This window comes from Muntiacus reevesi, chromosome 2 (genome assembly GCF_963930625.1).
Source record: "Muntiacus reevesi chromosome 2, mMunRee1.1, whole genome shotgun sequence".
Lineage (NCBI taxonomy): Eukaryota > Metazoa > Chordata > Mammalia > Artiodactyla > Cervidae > Muntiacus > Muntiacus reevesi.
Genome location: NC_089250.1, coordinates 248,747,837 through 248,766,399, shown reverse-complemented (window position 1 = coordinate 248,766,399; position 18,563 = coordinate 248,747,837). Strand labels below are relative to the sequence as shown.

The window sequence follows — 18,563 nt, the reverse complement described above, 5'->3', positions numbered from 1 at the left end:
CAAGAGAATTCCGGAAACACATCTACTTCTGCTTTATTGACTATGCCAAAGCCTTTGACTGTGTGGATCACAACAAACCGTGGAACATTCTTCAAGAGATGGGAATACCAAACCAGCTTACTTGCCTCCTGAGAAATCTGTATGCAGGTCAAGAAGCAACACTTAGAACTGGACATGGAACAACAGACTGGTTCCAATTGGGAAAGGAGTACATCAAGGCTGCATATTGTCACCCTGCTTATTTAACTTATATGCAGAGTACATCATGCAAAATGCCGAGCTGGATGAAGCACAAGCTGGGATCAAGATTGCCAGAAGAAATATCAATAACCTCAGGTATGAAGATGACACCACCCTTATGGCAGAAAGTGAAGAACTCAAGAGCCTCTTGATGAAAGTGTAAGAGACTGAAAAAATTGGCTTGAAATTCAACACTTAGAAAACTAAGATCATGGCATCCGGTCCCATCACTTCATGGTAAATAGATGGGGAAGCAATGGAAACAGTGACAGATTTTCTTTTCTTGGGTTCCAAAATCACTGTAGATGGTGATTGCAGCCATGAAATTAAAAGATGCTTACTCCTTGGAAGAAAAGTTATGACCAACCTAGACAGCATATTAAAAAGCAGAGACATTACTTTGCCAACAAAGATTTGTCTAGTCAAAGCTATGGTTTTTCCAGTAGTCAAGTATGGATGTGAGAGTTGGACTAAAAAGAAAGCTGAGCGTCGGAGAATTGATGCTTTTGAACTGTGGTGTTGGAGAAGACTCTTGAGAGTCCCTTGGACTGCAAGGAGATCCAACCAGTCCATCCTAAAGGAAATCAATCCTGAATATTCATTGGAAGGACTGATGCTAAAGCTGAAACTCCAATACTTTGGCCACCTGATGTAAAGAACTGACTCAAAGGAATTTCCAGGATGGTTGAAAAACCAGGATTCAAGATCTCAGAGTTGTGTAGCAGGCCCAGAAACTGGCTTCACTCGACTGAGGCAGGGCAGAAGGCTCTGGGAGAGAATCCTTCAAGGCGATAAGAGTGGTAGAAAGAAAACCAGAAGTGGGAATTACCTAGTGGTCCGTAGTTAGTGGCGGTCTGGTGCTTTCACTGCAGGGGCCCAGGTTCAATCCCTGCCCAGGGAACTAAGATCCTGCAAGCCATGCAGTGCACCCCACCCCACCCCAACCAAAACAAGAAAGAAAACCAGATGTAGCTGAACCTACGTTGGACAACTAGAAGAATGTAGAGATGAATCACTGATACATGTATCAATCACACACAGGAGAGAGAGAGACAGACACACAATATTAACGGTAAGTACACAGGGTACTTTCCAATCAAAAATAAAATTTAAAAAAAGCATACAGGAAAGGAAAAGACATTTACTCTGCAAGTAGTATCTATATAGTCTGAGAATAAAAACCTCAACTGCTAATCTGAACAAAATTACAATATAACCGTACTGGGAGGATCAAGAAGAAATATGAGTACATGTGGCAAAGGGCAAAGAAAGAGGGTTAATAGAGCAGAAGTCAATAAACAATGGGCTAAAACTGAAGAAAATAAAATACAGTATTTTAGGCATACTATGTATAGCACAGAGACAAATACCAAAAGAAACAGCTAAGAGTTGCAGGTTATTGCCTTTGAGGAGCAGGAGAGGGGATACCGGGGGAGTCCTGCTTTTTTGTAGAAAGCCTTAAGGAATTCTTTGACTATACGCATATATGACTGAGAACAATAAAAAACTTGCTTAAGCAGTACAGGGAAAAAGGCGACATCCCTGCCCTGTGTATCCTCTCATCTTAGAGGGGAGTACAGACGGCCACCTAACAGGTTGAAGTCAGTCTCATCACTGAAGGAATCCATCAGCCAAACCTCCAGGCCAAGAGCAGAGGAAATACATTACCGTATTACCAAGAACTTAGGTTCCTCAAAGACAGACACCTTCTTTTATGAAGAACTGGTATATATAAATAGGTATCTACTGATTATTTACAGTAAGTGGCTTACTGGTTGAAGGCAAATTTTAGTGTGAATTCTTAGGATGAAAAACACTGTATTCCATTGAAGAATCAAGATTCTCCTAAAAGCAGCAGTAGGAATCCAAGAAAGATATGAAATTCATGGTGACATCTCAGAAGGTTGGTGAAAGCACAAGGTCACAAGCTTTCTGAAACAGAGAAATGTGAATCTGACAAACAAGACCCACATCCCGAACGAGCTGAGAAAAACAGTCACCTGATTTGGCGTCAAACACGCTAATATAGTCTATGGAGCCAGCCGCGACGTGAGTACCAGCTGGATGCCAGCTGAGACTCAGGATTCGACCTGTGGAGTTTTACAACCAAAGAGAAAGTGACATACATGTAAATATACAGCCAACGGTAACAGTTCTCTTTCCACAGCAATCTACAGGGCTAGTATTCTATAGACTTAGTGCTCATCTACTGCATTTTTGTGAAGAACGGTTTTGTAACAGGTTGAGGAACAACTTTTTCCTGGGACCCACATGACATATTTGATGCTTGCTTTTAATAAAGGATAAACGGCTGATAGGAGTGTAAACAAGCACAAGCTTCTGAGGGTGATCTGGCAGCAACCAAACAAAATTTAAATGTGCGTATCTGTCACAGCAACTGCACTGGCAATTTCACCACAGAGAAATATTACCGGAAGTGAATAGCCCAAGTGAAGAAAAGAATGCTCATTACAGCACTGGCTTGAGTAGTAAAAAATAATATCTATTGATAGGAGTTTGGTCAAATAAATTATGGAACACCATAAAATGGAATGCCACTCACATGGGCACAACTCAACTCACACAGAAAGATGTCTGTGATATAGCAAATGAAAAAAACAAAAAAGCTGAAAAGCAAGTGCAGGCACTCTTGGAAATGTATCCATCCGTTCGAAGATACAAAAAGGTCTAGGTTCATTTAAAAATGTTGCCTACAGACTGAAATGAGCCACATGTGGCACAGAACATAACTTCTTGTTAACACTATTCACTGCCCTGATGACAAATAACCCTTACTTTTCTGACGATCAAAATTTCTTTCAAACTGGATTCTGTCTGGGGTGATCTGAAATAATTTCACAGATCCATCTTCACAGCCAACCTATCATGGAAAAGGGGGTGGAAAACAGAGAAAGCATTTCAGAGAACTAAATATACTCAGTTAAAATACACACATTTCTTCCCTCAAGCTAACACTTGCTCTGAAAGAGGAAAAATAGTTTGTGAAAGGGAAAAAGTACTGGTATCAAGAAATTTGGTTCCTGGCAGCCTTCACATCCCAACCAGAAAGCAGGCCAATGAGTGGCCTAATTCCTGCACAGGACATGGAGGACAAATAGGGTTTCACGGCATGTCTGTGCTAGATACAACGGCCTAAATTAAAGACCCAGTAACTGTGTCACCTTCATGGAGATATGTCAAGATACTGTAAAATAGTACCAAAAAAAAAATCAGAAACTCATCACAGAAAACTAATGGTAAGAATGCGTGGGGAGGAGGGAAATCTTGTCTGTGCTCAAAAAATTTTTGAGAAACATGGTTCTACAAGTTGACTTGTAAAAAGACCTATCAAAACTCTTAATATACTAACGTGTGCTGTGAATCTACAGAAGGATTTAATACCTGGTAATTCTGAAACAAAACGTATCATAGAACACAAAGTGCAGCCAAACAAAAGACAGTGTCTGTATCTCCCAATTCCAAAGGACAGTTTGGGAGATGCTGAACCAAACTGAAACCTCTGCTGTCATAAATGAACAAACAAGATCCAAAGTAGAAGCAGAAAGGGTGCAAAAGGACAAGGGATTTTTACATCTTCAGTAACAACCCTAATCGTGTATCTCCTATTGGAATTGAGGTACAATTGGTTGCTTGGTTGCTGGAATTGCGACTGGCCATGATATAACTTCACCTTCCTATGAACATAGGGAGGCAAGTGTAAATGGGCACAAGAGGAAATCTCGGTTTGGATCACCAATAGTTGTGTACTGACCAAAAGTTGAGAGCCACTGGGGCTGGCGGCCATGCTCCAGATGGGCCCTCCAAAGGCATCCACAGCATACTTGATGGTCAATTCCTGTAAATCATACTCGATAATTTCTCCATTGAGTCCAGCACTGAACAGTCGCTGTCCTTTCGCCCAGCACAGAGCTTCTGTGGCCCGAGACTCATGACCTGGGAAAAACTACAGAAACACCATAACTTCTCAACCCACCGTGAATTCACCAGCTACCAGCACTGAGTGGTCTCAGGCAGAAGGGGAAAATTAAAACACCTCTCTAGAAATAACTTAGTGTGGAGTTTCACACTATCTGAAGATCATGATACTGATATTTTCATTTTTTTTCAGGCTCACATTTTAGTTATACGGTTGGTTTTGTTTCTTTTTCTAGGACTTGTTCTGCAAAATGTTTTCAGACAATAAAGTCTGCAAGTAATTGTATTTGATGTTATCTGATTTTTAAAAATCATTGCAATGATCTCGATTGATGATTTCAAAGGTGTATACGTGTCAAAGATTATCAATATGTATACTTTGAAAACATGTTGCTTATTGTGGGACAATTTCACCAATAAACATTGTCTAAAAAATGAAAATAAAAGAAATGAATGCAGCTCACTCCAGCCTTTCATTCAAGTCTCAGATTTCTAAGTGTTTTCTTCTTGCTCAAAAAACATTCATACAATCAAGGAATTTTATTCTTATAGCTTCTTGCTACCAAAGGGAAAGAAGAGATACAATTTTTCCTATCTGAACTTAAAAAAGCACCTGTAAATGAAGTGATCTGCCCAAATTGCCAAAGACAATGACACGAATAGAAAACAACTCTCCTTACTACTAGTCCCTACTCTTCATTCTCACAGTTACAATGTTTTCATGATCTGAGAGTGATCAGCCTAATCAATCTTCAATAGCCAGGAAGGGAACAAGGAAACAAAGTGAAAGACCAGACTGAATTAATTGTTCAAGGAAAAAGAAAACCGACGGGAGTGGAAAATAAGATGTACTAGGTAAAGACCAGTCGAACATATATTAACTCAGTGATGTCTTCGTATTAAGCACTTGCTAAATGCTGGGAATACAGCCGTATCACTGACAAGATCCCTTTTTCATAAAATTTGAAGTTCAGCAGGGAAGAAGACATTAAACAAATATATAAACAATTACATAGTTGCAATGATAATAACAAGAAAAATCACATGATGCAACAAGCATGCATCACAGCATGTTTTTCATGCTATAGAATGTGACTCATTTTTGGTGATCAGTGATTTCTTAACTCCTGTTAGTGTTTCAGGGGTCAGCTCAGGTAAGTCATCCCTTTCCAGGAATCCTAAACCCACCTCATCAGGGGAAGGTACCTCTCCACTAAGATTCTATGCCCATGCTTAGGTCTATCATAAAACATTACACTATTTCAAAACTGTAAACTCATCTTTCCCCCACTGGATTTTGAGCTCCTTGAAGGTAGGGCCTCTGATGTTCATCTTAATGCCTAATGCTTGCAGTCACTTAGAAACAGTTACAGAGCACCTAAATTCCAAGTACTATGCTGCTAGACACTGCATTCATTTTTCCTTCTATTCATTTGTATCATGGTGTTGAGCACATGCAAGGCACTCAATAAATGTGAACTGAATTATTTTGCTGCACCTGAAATCTGTAATCAGAGACTTTGAAAAATATGCTGCTGTAACAGCCCTTTGCGTATACCCAAATGATATTTTATCTAATTTAAAATCTTCTTTACTTCCAAACATTAGGTATATAAATCTACCTTCTCTCAAATAGATAGCTTAGGAATTCATCTTCTTGCTATCACATCACCAAAATGTTTGATATTAAAATGTCTCATCATTTTTTTCTGAATTAACAGTGAAATGGGTACTAAAGTGGCAGGAAATGCCGCTTTACTATAAAGTTACAATGGTGCAGAGACTGCCAGGAAGCAATGATCTTGACAATAAGAACACTGTGCCCAACACATCCAGTAAACATCAGTTTCCAAATGGCAGTGAGCACCACAATTCCTAGGTAGGATCTTTCTTTCTTTTTTTTTTTTAGGTAGGATCTTTCTAACCAACATTACATAGATTGAAGCTCTAAGCTCATCAGTCAGACAAGAGATTGTATATTTGTTCTGTGTTTCTAAACAACAGGGAGAGTAGGGGAGTCACTGTCTTCTGATCTCTCTGAATACAAAAAAGACATAGATTTTGCAGAACTGAACTTAAGAGAAAAAAATTAACATCGACACCACCAAATCAGGCTCCCAAATGACTTACTTTCTCCTGAAAGTAGTTTGCTGACAAATTATAAATTTCCACAGTGCCATCTGTTCGTGAAACAGCCAATCTGTTTGACTGGTTATTGTAAGCCACACAGCGGATCCCTGATGGAACATAATTAAAGAAACGCACTCGATGGACATTAAATTCACCCATTCCTAGGAGGGGAGAAAAAAATCATTGTTAAACAGCGGTATGTCACATCTATTGTTTATTACCACCACTGTTCTGGACTTCCCTGGTGGCTCAGATGGTAAAGAATCAGCCTGCAATGAGGGAAACCTGGATTCCATCTCTGAGTGAATATCCCCTGGAGGAGGGCATGACAACCCACTCCAGTGTTCTTGCCTGGAGAAGCCCCATGGACAGAGGAGCCTGGCGGGCTACAGCCCATAGGGCCGCAAAGAGTCGCAAACGACTGATTGACTAAGCACAGCACAGTAACACTGTTCTACGTGGCAGGCTCCAAATGTATCTCACTGAAATTCATTTCTATTCCCTCCACCTTTTTTGGGGTGGAGAGAAAGCCAGGCAGGAACTGGGGGTGGGGAGGATGTGGGATCTTAGCTCCCCTGCCCCCTTCACTAGAAGCTCCCAGTCTTAACCCTGGACCTCCTGGGAAGTTTGACTGCGGCTCATTTTAAAATATTCAACTAAAAATGCTTTCATGGTGCACAAAGAATCTATCAAATGGTCTCCAGAAGCTCACACAAAAAAATTTAAAGATCAACACATAGAGCATCACCCAGCCTCCTGGCAAACCTGCCAACTGCCTGAAGGAAGTGCTCCAGGAAGAGAGGTGAGAATCTAAAACTTGATCTTAGAGCAAAAGACTGAACATAACCTCATTTTTTTTAAATCGGGAGTGCGTGCTTGAATGAAGCCACAAAGAACTGACCAATTGTATTCCAAAAGAAAGTGAAGTCGCTCAGTCCTGTCCAACTTTTTGCGACCCCATGGACTGTATGTAGCCTACTAGGTTCCTCAATCCATGGGATTTTCCAGGCAAGAATACTAGACTGGGTTGCCATCTCCTTCTCCAGGAACTGTATTCGAGGCAGAACTAAAGTCTCCTTAGTATTTGGTGCGTGAGATTTCTGGGGTTGGGGGTGGTGAAGAGGAGGATCAATACCTCGACCATTCTAAGCAAGCAAGAAATGTTGACAGTCTAAAGGAGCCTCTCAAAGTCAGGTCCGCAGAACTCCTAAACCAAAAAGATCTTTAACAAGGCAGGATTCCGGGTACTAATCCATAGCTCCAGAATCCCAGTCTTTGGGGGCGAGAGGAGGTCAAGGAAACTGCATTTTGGCAAACATCTCCATCTCCACTGCATGCTGTTTGCAAATCACAGACTTAACTACGGTGGTGACGGTGGGGCTGATGGGCAGAAAAACCAAGAGCTTCTCAGTGGGAAGAAGCTACAGGACTGATCTGGCATCTGTCAATTACTTTCTCTATCCCCAGCTCCGCCGCCGCCAACAGACGCACTTCGGGTCGGCTTCGCCCCTTACTCATCTCCCTTCAAGATGAAGAATCTTTCAGGAGAGAAGGCACGTTCGGCCCAGCTAGGCTATGCGTGCTTCCGAGGCGCGCGAGGGCTCCGCCGCCCCTTCCCTCTCCCAGGATCTCTGGAGTAGCCCCCATCCAGCCGCGGCACAGGGGAATCGGCGAGTTTCCCGGGGGGGGCGACCTAGAGCAGGCCGCACTCGCTAGATACACCCCCATTTCATTCCCGCTCCCTACGCCCCTTCCCCAACTCACCAGTGGAAGGGCTTGCCACTCAGGGAGCTCGCCTCTCTCCGCCCCGGCCCCACGTGCGCGCGCTCGCGTGTTCTGCCCCGGAAGTGCTCGCGGCGCAAGGCCGGAAGTGCGCAGGCAGTGCTCGCGGCGGCGGCGACGGCGGCGGGAGGTTCGGTTGTCGCCCGTTGGCCGCGCGGCGCCGCGATCGGCGGCCGCCATTGCAGGTCAGGCCGCGGGCAGGGAGCGCGGGAGGCCGCGGGGAGCGAGGGCTGAGCCGGGGATTGGCGGGGGGCGAGGGTGCGAGGGAGCGGGAAGCTAGGAAGCTGGGGCCGGGCGGGGCGCGCAGCTCGAGGAGAAGAATGGCGAGCTGAGGGGCGGGGAGCGGCGGGCGGGGGAGGGGAGGCCGGGAAGAGGGAGGGGAGCGGGGAGGGCCGCGCAGAGGTGGGGGCGACCCAGAGGCGCCCCGGGGTAGGAGAGCCGGGAATTGCGGAGAAGGGAGCGGTGCGGAGTCGGAAGGCGGAGGAAAGGGAGCGAGCAGGGCGGAGCGGGAGAAGGGCGGAAAGATTGGCCGAGCGCGGGCGGAGGACGGAGAAGGGGGCGGCGCGGGCCGGAACCTCGAGGTATGTGCGGGAAGGGGCTCTTCCCTGGGTGGGGAGGGAGCCCAGCACGCGATGCTTGCGAGAGAGAGGGAGATCTGGATCCCAGGAAGTAGCGGGAACATCAGAAGGGGTCTAAGAGGGGGGTAGGACTGTGAGTTCTTTGGAGGGGACATTTTTAAATCTTGGGGGGAAGAGGCTATTGGGAGCGGTAGTTAGGAGGGTGATCCAGCTTCTTTTGTGGGCGGAGTGAGAGACGGGAGAAGAGTGGGGTGGAGTCGGGTCCTGAGGAGCGAAGTACTTAAGGATTGGGGGACATAGGGGACGATTTGGAAGATGAGGGTGGTAGAGGAATAACGTTTAGAGCGATCTTTAGGAGGGTGAACGGTTTGGAAAGACCATTCTGGGGTTGGAGGATGGAGTTTAAAATAGTTTCCTTGGGAGGTAGAAGAAAGGGTTAAACAGCTTGGTAAGAGGTTCTAGAAAAAGACGGGGGGGTCATGGGGGGTGGGCAAGAGAGGGGAAGCGGACGGAGAAGTCCCAGAAAGTGGGAGGGGCTAGAAATAGGAAGTGCTTGTAGCTCAATTTCAAGGGAGAGGAGGAGGGGGTCAGGGGAGATGGTGAAGATGGGGCTGGTGGGAGGGAAATCCAGTATAAAGGGAGACCTCAAGCAGAACTAGACAGGAAGGGACTTTGGGCAAGAGAGGGGCTCAGGGCAGTAAGAGGAGGAAGGGTAGATGGGGCCGCAGAGTAGCAGAAGATGGAGAAAACTGGAGTAACTCAGAACGACTGAAGCCATCTTTTCTACCTATTGTCTACGAATACCAGTAATTGATTCCCTCCATCATGGGGATCTTAAAACGTGATGGGAAAGTCCCACATGTATGCATAGTGTCCACACACGTTTTTTAACACACTGTTCACTAATGAAAAGTTCGGAAGCATTCAGTTCCACCTACCCTCCATGGCCCCTTTTCGGAGGAGTGCAGGGTTTTCATTTAGAAACTGGATTTTAGCACTTAATAAGTCTGTCAAGAGACAAGGTCTTCCCTTGAAACTTTGACTATCCCCATCAGTCACAAAACCACAATAACACTGCTAATAAAAATAATCTGTATCCAGTTGTATATAAAAGTTCATGAATTGTTCATTTGCTGGAAAGGCACACAGAGAAATAGTTATCATGCTTAGAGAAGAAAACCTTCCAGAACTTAATCCCTGAAGCAGCTTGGTAAACCCTGACTGCCATGTTTGAATTGTTCTCCCATTGTGTAAACTTGATATTATTCTTACAACATGCTGCTTTTATAGGATGTTTTAGTCCACTATAAAGATTAAAATAATTAAAGAGTAGTGTAAAGTCATTCTATTGGACATGTACTAAGAAAATGCCATGTTCCTCCAGATAATCAATAGCTTGACCTTAAGTTTTACCATATGTTAGGCACGTGCTAAGGACTTCACATTCACAACTTCATTTAATAAAACAACCTTTTTGAGATAGGTTCTTTTTTATGCCCAGTTTATTGGTGGAGAAACTGACAGATTACGTTACCTCCATCATACATAGGCTAGAAAGATGGTAGAATCACAGAAGGCAGGTCTGACACTGAATTCTCACTAAATCCCTGAACACAGAATAGTCCTTGCGACCAAATAAGGACTCAATAAAGGCTAATTGTTGGCCCAGCAATTTGCAAATATTTTGTCATATTTAATTTTTTTAAATAAAAATGAATTTTTAAAAAATAAAGTGAAAGTCTTTATTCCCCTTTTTTTAAAAAGAAAAAAAATTGAAAGGGCCTAAAGAAAACAATTTTTAAAAGACTCTTTAGCTCTAATAAAATTAATACCATGCATACCACACTTTGTTACATCTTATTTTGGGAGGTGTTACCATTATTAAGGATCCTTGCTCATGCTGTTCTCTGTTAAGCACTTAGTAATATTAACAAACAATTCAGAAACCAATGGATAAAAAATTTTGTAGATTAGATGAATCAGTGACAAAGAATGCTCTGTTCTTCTGACTTATTTTGTCTAATATTAAGGAAACTGGTTTGGGCTATAGTTTTGAACCCTGGAGCTGACTTTGAGTACATCTCTAGGGATTTCAGAAACTTAAGTCTCAGCAATTGGATATGATGAAAAGCATGTTTACTTGATTTCAACTGCCTACCCCACAGATGTGATAGTGGCAGTATGTAAGATTTTCCTCATAGGTGGTTTATTTGCCATTCTGTGGTAGATGCTGTGAGAAAGGCATGTTTATAAAGCAGGTTCCTCTATAGACATCAGGCATGGCGGAGGGGGTTGCTTTGTGAGAGGACCGCAGGAAAGGATGGGTTGTGGGGGAGTTAAGGTCATATTCCACACCAGCCACTCTCAGGTGTTTGACCAGTTACTTAACCTTTAGCTTCTCTAAGCATTGTTTCCTCACTGTGAAAAGGGAGTGACAGACAGTGCCTGTCTAGGATTGTTTTCAGGATGAAAAAAAATCCAGGTAAATGTTCAGAAAGGTTTAGCTATGTAAGAAGCAGCTTTCTGTATTATAAAGATAATGTTTTGCCTGAACTTTTTTTCTAATTAGGAAACTGTGATAGCACTTCAATTTTTCGGGTTTTAACAACCTTAATAGTAACTGACTTCAAAATGACAGTTAAGATATATCCCAGATTTGGTCTGATTTCAGACAAACCTTTTGAGTTTTGATTAGGGCTCCCATTGTGAGTATGGGTTTGTTTTGAGAAGAAGGGATTCCTTTGCTACTCTGTAGTTTGTTCAGGCCTCTTGAAGTCATCTGGACTACTGTCTTGAGAAACAACAGTGTTTCAGCTTTACTTGCAACCTCCAAAATAACTCCAGGTCTTAAGGTTGGGAATGATCTGGAGTAACCTCAGATATTTCTAAAAAAATTTTAGATACTATTTCTAGAAATCTTGAAGCCCCCCCCCCCCCAAGACATTTTGTTTTTGTCTTTCCATAAGGGAAAAAAATAGGAGTTAAAATGTACACAATGCTTTTTAAAAAGCTTCTTTTACATAGCTAAAGTCATTTGACTAATGAGTACAGAACATATGTATTTATTTAGCTATGTAATAGCCTCAAAAACTTAGGTAGAAAAAAATTTCCCCTTCTATAAGAGGGGATAGGGAGTCAAAATAATTCATTGCAGGGAAAAGGTGTTTGATTTTTTCCATACCTTCCATCTCCAAGTCCATACTGTAGTCGTGGCTTTTGAGACTCCACTCTGAAATACATTGAATTTAAACATCTTTTTGAAATGTGAGATCATAAAATTCTTCCTGGCTCTACAGGAACTTGGAATTATTATTCTTAACCAAAAACAGTTGATCCTATCTAAATCTGGGATTAAACTCAAGGCTGTTGAGAGAGAGAGGTGCTGGGCAATCTTTTCCATTGACTTTTAGTTTCGTGATTTGATATGGTGCATTGGTCAAACTGTGCCTTCAGATATTGCTCTTGATAACAGCTGCAGTTTCTACACAAGCAGTACCTTAGAACAGACACTTAAAAATTGCTTTGGTTATTTGTAAATCTTGGAATGAGTTGAGACTGAAGAATTAGAAATCTCTGTTTTACAGAAATTTTTCATTATAAGGTTATTTGTTACCAACAGGATTTGACTTGTATTTTACTTCTTCACCTCTTTGTTTTCCTAACTTGCTCTGCCTGCTCTCAAGGGGATGGGGACAGATTGGACTGCATGTTCTCATGTTTTTTTTAGCTATCTCCACACTGGGTGAAATGCACCTCTGTTAGGTGTTTTGTTAGTAAAGTGCCCAGGTAAACACACCTAGTTTTAAGAACAGCTGTTTAGAGCATGGAGCAAGAAAAAAGAGTAATCTCATTCAGCCAATAGGATATTTTAAGGTGCTAAAGGAGAATTTTAAAATTCAAAGGGATGCGTTCCCCTGCATTATTTATTAATACTAACTTGCTAAATACACCCCCATATACATAAATACAGCCATATCAGTCCACGGGTTCCTGTGAGCTAGACTCTTGCAAACTGGATGTGAACTTCGTTTGTTGTCACATCTCCAGCCTCATTAGGTCTAGCACAAGTGTTTAGGCCACAGGATTCTTATTTTTAGGAGAATTGCTAGCTGTCTGCCTGTATCAATAAGTGTACTCAGGCAGGGCCTCCTACATAAGTGGATAGAGAGCCGTGTGGGCTTGTTGAAGCATTAGCAACAAGTATGGAGGTGCAACTACTCTGACCCAGCTATCAGACATCTGTTTTCCTTTATCCACTTTGACCACTTTTTCTTCTTGTTTTTATTTATTTAGCTTTTTTGGCCACACCTCACAGCTAGTGGGATCTTAGTTCTCTGACCCAGGCCCATGGCAGTGAAAGCCCTAAGAAGGCCACTATTTTGAAGTCTTGTTCTAGCAGGAGACTGTTCAGGAAATAGGGAATGCACCGAAAATATTTCTATTAATACATACCCTTTTTCTAAACAGTCCATACATTCCTACCTCAAAGTCAGAGGTCTTAAAGATTAATCTCCTTCCTTGCTGTGATTTTCCTAAAATGTGTATCTATGAGAACACTTTATTGCTTCTCTGAAACTACCTGTATTTTACTATCACTTACACTTACCAAGGAAAATACACTGTATCATCAGTCACCAAAAGTTTATTTAAATTAAACAAATATTGTAAAGCAGTTACCAGTCAAAAAGTAAATACAATTTTAAGAACTCATTTACAAGAACTCTTTCTTGATCTACATGCATTTATTAACCTTTAGAAACTTTACAACTTCAGTTTCATTTATTGAGCCTTTTTTGATTTATGGCTAAAATGTACCTACCTCTTAAGTTTTATAGTTATAATGTGGAAATGCTGATTTACTTATCCTTTGAAAAATTAGCTATATGTTAGCCTTCTAAAGCAGTTCCACATGTCTTAATAATATTTGGTTTTCATAATAGTTAAATGAAGCCGACAATCTAGGTTTTAGCCCTACAGTGACTTGTGTATGATGAGTGTCCACACTTCAGGCTGGAACCTGAACTTAGGGCTTCTAATTTTAAATTGTTAGTCTTTCTCCTTCAAGAGACCTTGGAAGAATATTAAAAGTGCTTTGGTTGGTCTGTTGATGGTGGAGGTACGGCCTTCTTACTGTCAGACCTTTGCTCGCCTGAGCCAGTGTATTACCTGTGGTCCAGGGGTATCACACTAGGCAGTGCTGCAGAAGGTCTGACTTATTCAAGCATGCCTTCTTGATTTAGCTCTTGCTAAATGCATGTAAGCAGTGCCTGTCTGATGCCTTCATGCCTTTTTGTTCTCACTTGGTTTTCCCCTTGGTTGGGAGGTATTGATTACAAATGTGAAGTCAGATGGCCTAGGTTTTTACGCTGGCTCTGCCACCTGCTAGCTGTGTTTGTACCACATATAAGCGAGAGTATATCCCTCAGTAACTTTTATCTGCAAAATATGGGTAAGTCCCTGTCTAACAGTAGTTGAATGAGATACCACTCATCATATATATGCACAGCGTCTGATTCATAGTAAACATTGAATAAATACTAGCTGCTATTTATACTTAAAGTCCAGTTATTGACCAGCCTCGTGATTCCAAAGTGTGTCTGGTGCTCAAGAGTAAGAGGTTCTGCTGTCATACAGGGCTGCTGGCAGTATATTGATACTTTTCCCTGGAGATTCAAAATAAAGATTGACATGTCAATAAGGAAACCTGTTTAAGCAGGTGTTTGCTAATTGTGAGCACAATCATAAATACCTGTTAACTTGTTCTACAGTTTGTAAACACTGATCTGATAACCTTGCACTAGCCTTCATCTATTCATTGGAAAGATTTGTACAGAAGTCATAGTTTAGATTCCCCATCCCTTCAGTCCCCTCGTCCCCATCAATCTACCTTTCTTAGGAAGACAAGTATAAGGAGCCAGTTTCAGTCAAAAATGTCCCATTTTAACTCATTCTTGTAGAGTATTGCAAACTGCCACCAGATGGGGCCATTGTATAAAATGAAAGATGAAGCGTCAGGGTTGTTTGAGTGTCTAAATGAAAGATGGGCAATGTGTTTGATGAGAATCATGTTAGAAATAAGCTTTACCATCCACTAAAGTCTGAAGGAACTTGTCCGTTCTCTCAGCTTTTAGTTCAGAGGGATCCTTTAAATCTTGAAATATAACCAAAGTGGCAGACATCCACTTACACCATCACCAAAGGAAAAAGTAAAATCTAAAAGAATTCCTTAGTTTTTTAGACATACACAGAATGGAAAATATAATGCCTCTGAGAAAGGCAAGTTAGCATACTGACGAGAGGGTGGGCTCTGCAGTATATGTCTTGGGTTCAAATCTTGGCTGGTTGACTAGTAGCTATGTGACCTTGAACACAACTGTGGTACCTATTAACTTTCCACACTGTAGTTGACCCTTGGTGATCTGAAGCAATTCTCTATGTGTCTAAAGCATTTAGAAAATGCCTGGCACACAGTATTAGTTATGATTATCCTAAAAAATATGTTTTTCCTTTACAGCTTCTCTTCCGTTGCTTTTTAACGACGTAAAGCTCATGGTGCAGATTGTTATTTCCAGGTGAGTAAATTTTGAGAGCTTTAATTTAACTTGAATGATTAAGTCTACATAGGTTTGAAATTTCCCTGGAAGAATTGGGGTCCTCAGATGCATCCGGCACAAATCCCAGCCTTTCAGTTTTGAGTTCAGTGCTTGGCACTGCCCAATTTCCCAAGAACTTGTGCTCAACAAGGTGTTCCCTTGGGCCTTGAATGGTGGTGTAGGACACTATGATTCATCCTTCACCCCTCCAAAATAGTGTAACCGCCAGCCCTTTGCTTGCAGTGCTGGGGCTGGAGGCCTGGCAGAATGGGTGCTGATGGAGCTACAGGGGGAGATCGAGGCTCGCCACAGCACTGGATTAGCTGGAAACCTCCTGGGAGACCTACATTACACCACTGAGGTGAGGGGACTTTTCTTTCCCTGCCTAATGCCTCAGGAAAGCAAGCTACACCAAGGTGGTGCTCCCAGGACCCACAGTGAGGACTGCCCTCAGGTTTGTTACTCAGGGTCTAGCCAGGCCCCACTTGTTCTCCCCTCTACCCCTGACCACTGCAGTAGCAGGGTAATTGAGCTTTGGGGAATCTGGAAAGGTCACGGTTCTGAACGTAGAACTTCTCTTACCTGGGGCCGGAAAGAATAAAAAGGATATGAGGGTGGGTTGTCCGTTGTGACTTCTCAGCAGTGGCAGAGGGAGTGGAGGTGTCAGCATCATCTCCTAAGAGCATCTCTGGAAGGCACCTGAATTTTGTGACTTTGCCCTGAATCTCAGGTGTCTCCTTCTTGTTCTGCCGAAGGGAACCCCTGTGCTGATCGTGGGGCATCACATCCTGTACGGGAAGATCATCCACCTGGAGAGACCTTTTGCCGTCCTTGTTAAACACACCCCTGGGCAGGACTGTGATGCACTTGACAGTGAGAGTGGCACCCGGTACCTGGTGACAGCACTCATCAAAAACAAGATCCTTTTTAAGACTCGCCCCAAGCCCATCATCACCAACGTCCCCAGGAAAGTATGAAAGAGCCTCGGATTTTCCCTCGAGAGCGGCCAACTCCTTGGACTCGTGCCCCCCTGCCACCTCGAGGACGGCTGGACGGTTCCCTGGGACCCCAGGGGGGTCCTGTTCTAAACACAGGCCACCCACTGGGCATGAACTCTGATCCCTTCCTTATGGCAGGCAGTTCTCTTGGTGGAAATTTGGCCCCGTTTCCAAGGAACCCCACTCCTTTTCCCACTTCATCAGGCTCACTGGCTTCAAATCCAGCACCTTTCCCTGCTGGTGCTCGTGACCCGGGCCTGGCTTCTTTCCCAAGAGGGATGAACCCCACTGGCACAGGTGCAGTTTCTTTCCCAAGGCCAGGTGGTCTCTTGGGCCCAAGCCCAGGGTCAACTCTGAATCCTAGGGCAGGGGCTCTTCCAGGCCCAGGGCCTCTGTCTAACCCAAGGCTAGGGGGTCTCCCAGGGCCAGGTCCAGTGTCCAACCCAAGGCCAAGTGGTCTTCTGGGAACAGGTCCTGACCTCAGAAGTGGTGGCCCCATGGGCCCTGGATCTGGACCCAGCCTGAGAGCAGGTGTCCTGTTGACTTCTGGAAATGGTCCTCCCAATCCTAGACCTGTTGGCCTGGGCCCTGGACCGAGTCCCAGTCTGAGGTCAGGCTTTGTAGGTACAAACCCTGCCCCGAGGTCAAGTATGTTTCCAGGTCCTGGCCTTGGGCCCAACCCAAGATCAAGTGGCCTGGGCCCAGGCCTTGGGCCTAATCCAAGGGCAGGTGGCCTGGGCCCAGGCCCTAATCTGGATGCCAGAGCAGGTGGCCTCTTGGGCACAGGATCTGGTCTTAACTTAAGAATGGCTGGGCCTCAAGGCCTAGATCTTGCTCCCATTCTAAGAGCAGCAGGTCTTTTAGGAGCAAATTCAGCTTCTTTCTCACAGGCTTCTGGAAACATGGGCACAAGCCCATCTTCCATGGCCAGACTTCCTGGCCCCATAGGCCCAAATTCAGGGCCTGGCTCTCGGGGAATTAGCCTTCCAGGGCCAAATCCATCTCCCCTGTCAAGGGCTCCTGGCCCCATTGGCCCTAATTCAGCTCATTTTGCAAGGCCTGCTGGCCCTATGGGAGTAAATGCTAATCCCTTTCCAAGGGGGACAGGTTCAGGGGGGTTGAACCCAGCTGCCTTCTCTCAGTCTTCTAACACATTGGCTTCAAACCCAATTAACTTCCAGCGGGCTGCTGGCCTCCAGGGTTCAAGTCCAGCAGTTTTCCCAAGAGCCTCTGGGCCACTAGGTCCCAACCCAGCTAACTTCCCAAGGGCCACTGGCTTACAGGGTCCAAGTCCAGCTACCTTCCCCAGGTCTACTGGCCCATTAGGCCCTGGTCCGGTTACCTTCCCCAGGCCAGCTCCAGGGCCCCTAGGCTCTTCGCCAGCAGGCCCCGTGGGTATCAACCCAGCTCCTTTTGCAAGGCCAACTGGGACCCTGGGTGTAAATCCAGCTTCCTTTCCAAGAATGAATGGCCCTGTGAGCAAGACTTTGGTTCCATTTCCTAGAGTGGGGAGCCTCCCTGGCACAAACCCAGCTGCTTTCCCCAGACCAGGGGGTCCAATGGCTGCAATGTACCCAAATGGAATGTTACCCCCTTAAACACCATTTTCTCTCCAGGACCACCTTGGTTTCCAGGCACTGTGGTTCTGGGCAGGTGAAGAAATAGATATGGAACTACAGTCTGAAGTACATACCTGGGGCTCAAGTTCAAACGAGCCTTTTCCCACTCTGCGTCTTTTCTTGACTGACGGAAACGTTACCTGTGGGATGTGGACTCTGGCATGTGGGAATGAACCCACCTTGAGAGAAGGAATCTCCAGCCTTCAGGAGCCTGCTGTGCTTTTGTCCCACAGCTTTTTGCCCCTTGTTTCTTACTAGTTTCTTGATTTGTTCTTGTGGACCTTTCCTCAGGGATACATTGGCCTGCAGGTCCCAATTCATACATAGTCCCCTGCTCACCACTGGAGAATGAGCTCACTGCTTTCTAGAAATGTTGCGTTGGTGAAAGGACCATGCTTCTGTAACACTGACCTGGTCATCCTCTCCTGCCATACCTTCTTCCCTCGGGGGCTTGAACACAGAACAGGGAAGTGCAGCTACTTCAGAGAGCCACCAAATACAGCATCCGCTGTATCCCCAGACGGACTGCAGCTTCCTTCTCCTGGGACTTAGAGGAAGCCAGAACCAAGGCTCCACTGCTCATCCAACTCCCTCTCCACTGGTACTCCCAATCAAAGAACCTCAAGATTAAACTGATGTGGATGGGATTATGGGAATTGGGGTGGGGGTGGGGGGATAAAGGGGAGA

General features: G+C 44.2%; 3 protein-coding genes across 4 annotated transcripts in view; 2 read left to right on the top strand and 1 right to left on the bottom strand.

The window, feature by feature from the left end:
- The window catches only part of UTP4 (UTP4 small subunit processome component), a 26,058-nt gene extending 17,887 nt beyond the window's left edge, over positions 1-8,171 (bottom strand). Inside the window, exons 1-5 of one of the 2 annotated variants that reach the window (XM_065925632.1) lie at positions 8,071-8,171; positions 6,307-6,467; positions 4,013-4,204; positions 3,037-3,121; positions 2,241-2,330 (exon numbers count right to left, since the gene is read on the bottom strand). In XM_065925632.1, the coding sequence (XP_065781704.1) occupies positions 2,241-2,330; positions 3,037-3,121; positions 4,013-4,204; positions 6,307-6,465 (526 nt within the window). In that variant the 5' untranslated portion in view covers positions 6,466-6,467; positions 8,071-8,171. Of the gene's footprint in view, positions 1-2,240; positions 2,331-3,036; positions 3,122-4,012; positions 4,205-6,306; positions 6,468-8,066 lie in introns of both variants that reach the window. The other variant, XM_065925633.1, reaches the window with a different exon arrangement.
- CHTF8 (chromosome transmission fidelity factor 8) lies at positions 8,169-16,236 on the top strand. Its single transcript, XM_065925637.1, has 4 exons — positions 8,169-8,273; positions 15,181-15,238; positions 15,503-15,620; positions 16,015-16,236. The coding sequence occupies exons 2-4, from the start codon at positions 15,216-15,218 to the stop codon at positions 16,234-16,236; spliced, it is 363 nt and encodes a 120-aa protein (XP_065781709.1). The 5' UTR covers positions 8,169-8,273; positions 15,181-15,215.
- DERPC (DERPC proline and glycine rich nuclear protein) lies at positions 16,233-18,563 on the top strand. The gene has a single exon (XM_065925636.1). It carries the CDS (start codon positions 16,233-16,235, stop codon positions 17,853-17,855), a length of 1,623 nt encoding a protein of 540 aa, XP_065781708.1. The 3' UTR covers positions 17,856-18,563.

Bases quoted from the DNA above. Each gene is read 5' to 3' on its own strand.
- CHTF8 (XM_065925637.1), top strand. From the start codon at position 15,216: ATGGTGCAGATTGTTATTTCCAG. The intron at 15,239-15,502 runs GTGAGTAAATTT...CTTTGCTTGCAG, and splicing joins GTGCAGATTGTTATTTCCAG to TGCTGGGGCTGGAGGCCTGG. The intron at 15,621-16,014 runs GTGAGGGGACTT...GTTCTGCCGAAG, and splicing joins ACCTACATTACACCACTGAG to GGAACCCCTGTGCTGATCGT.
- DERPC (XM_065925636.1), top strand. From the start codon at position 16,233: ATGAAAGAGCCTCGGATTTTCCCTCGAGAGCGGCCAACTCCTTGGACT.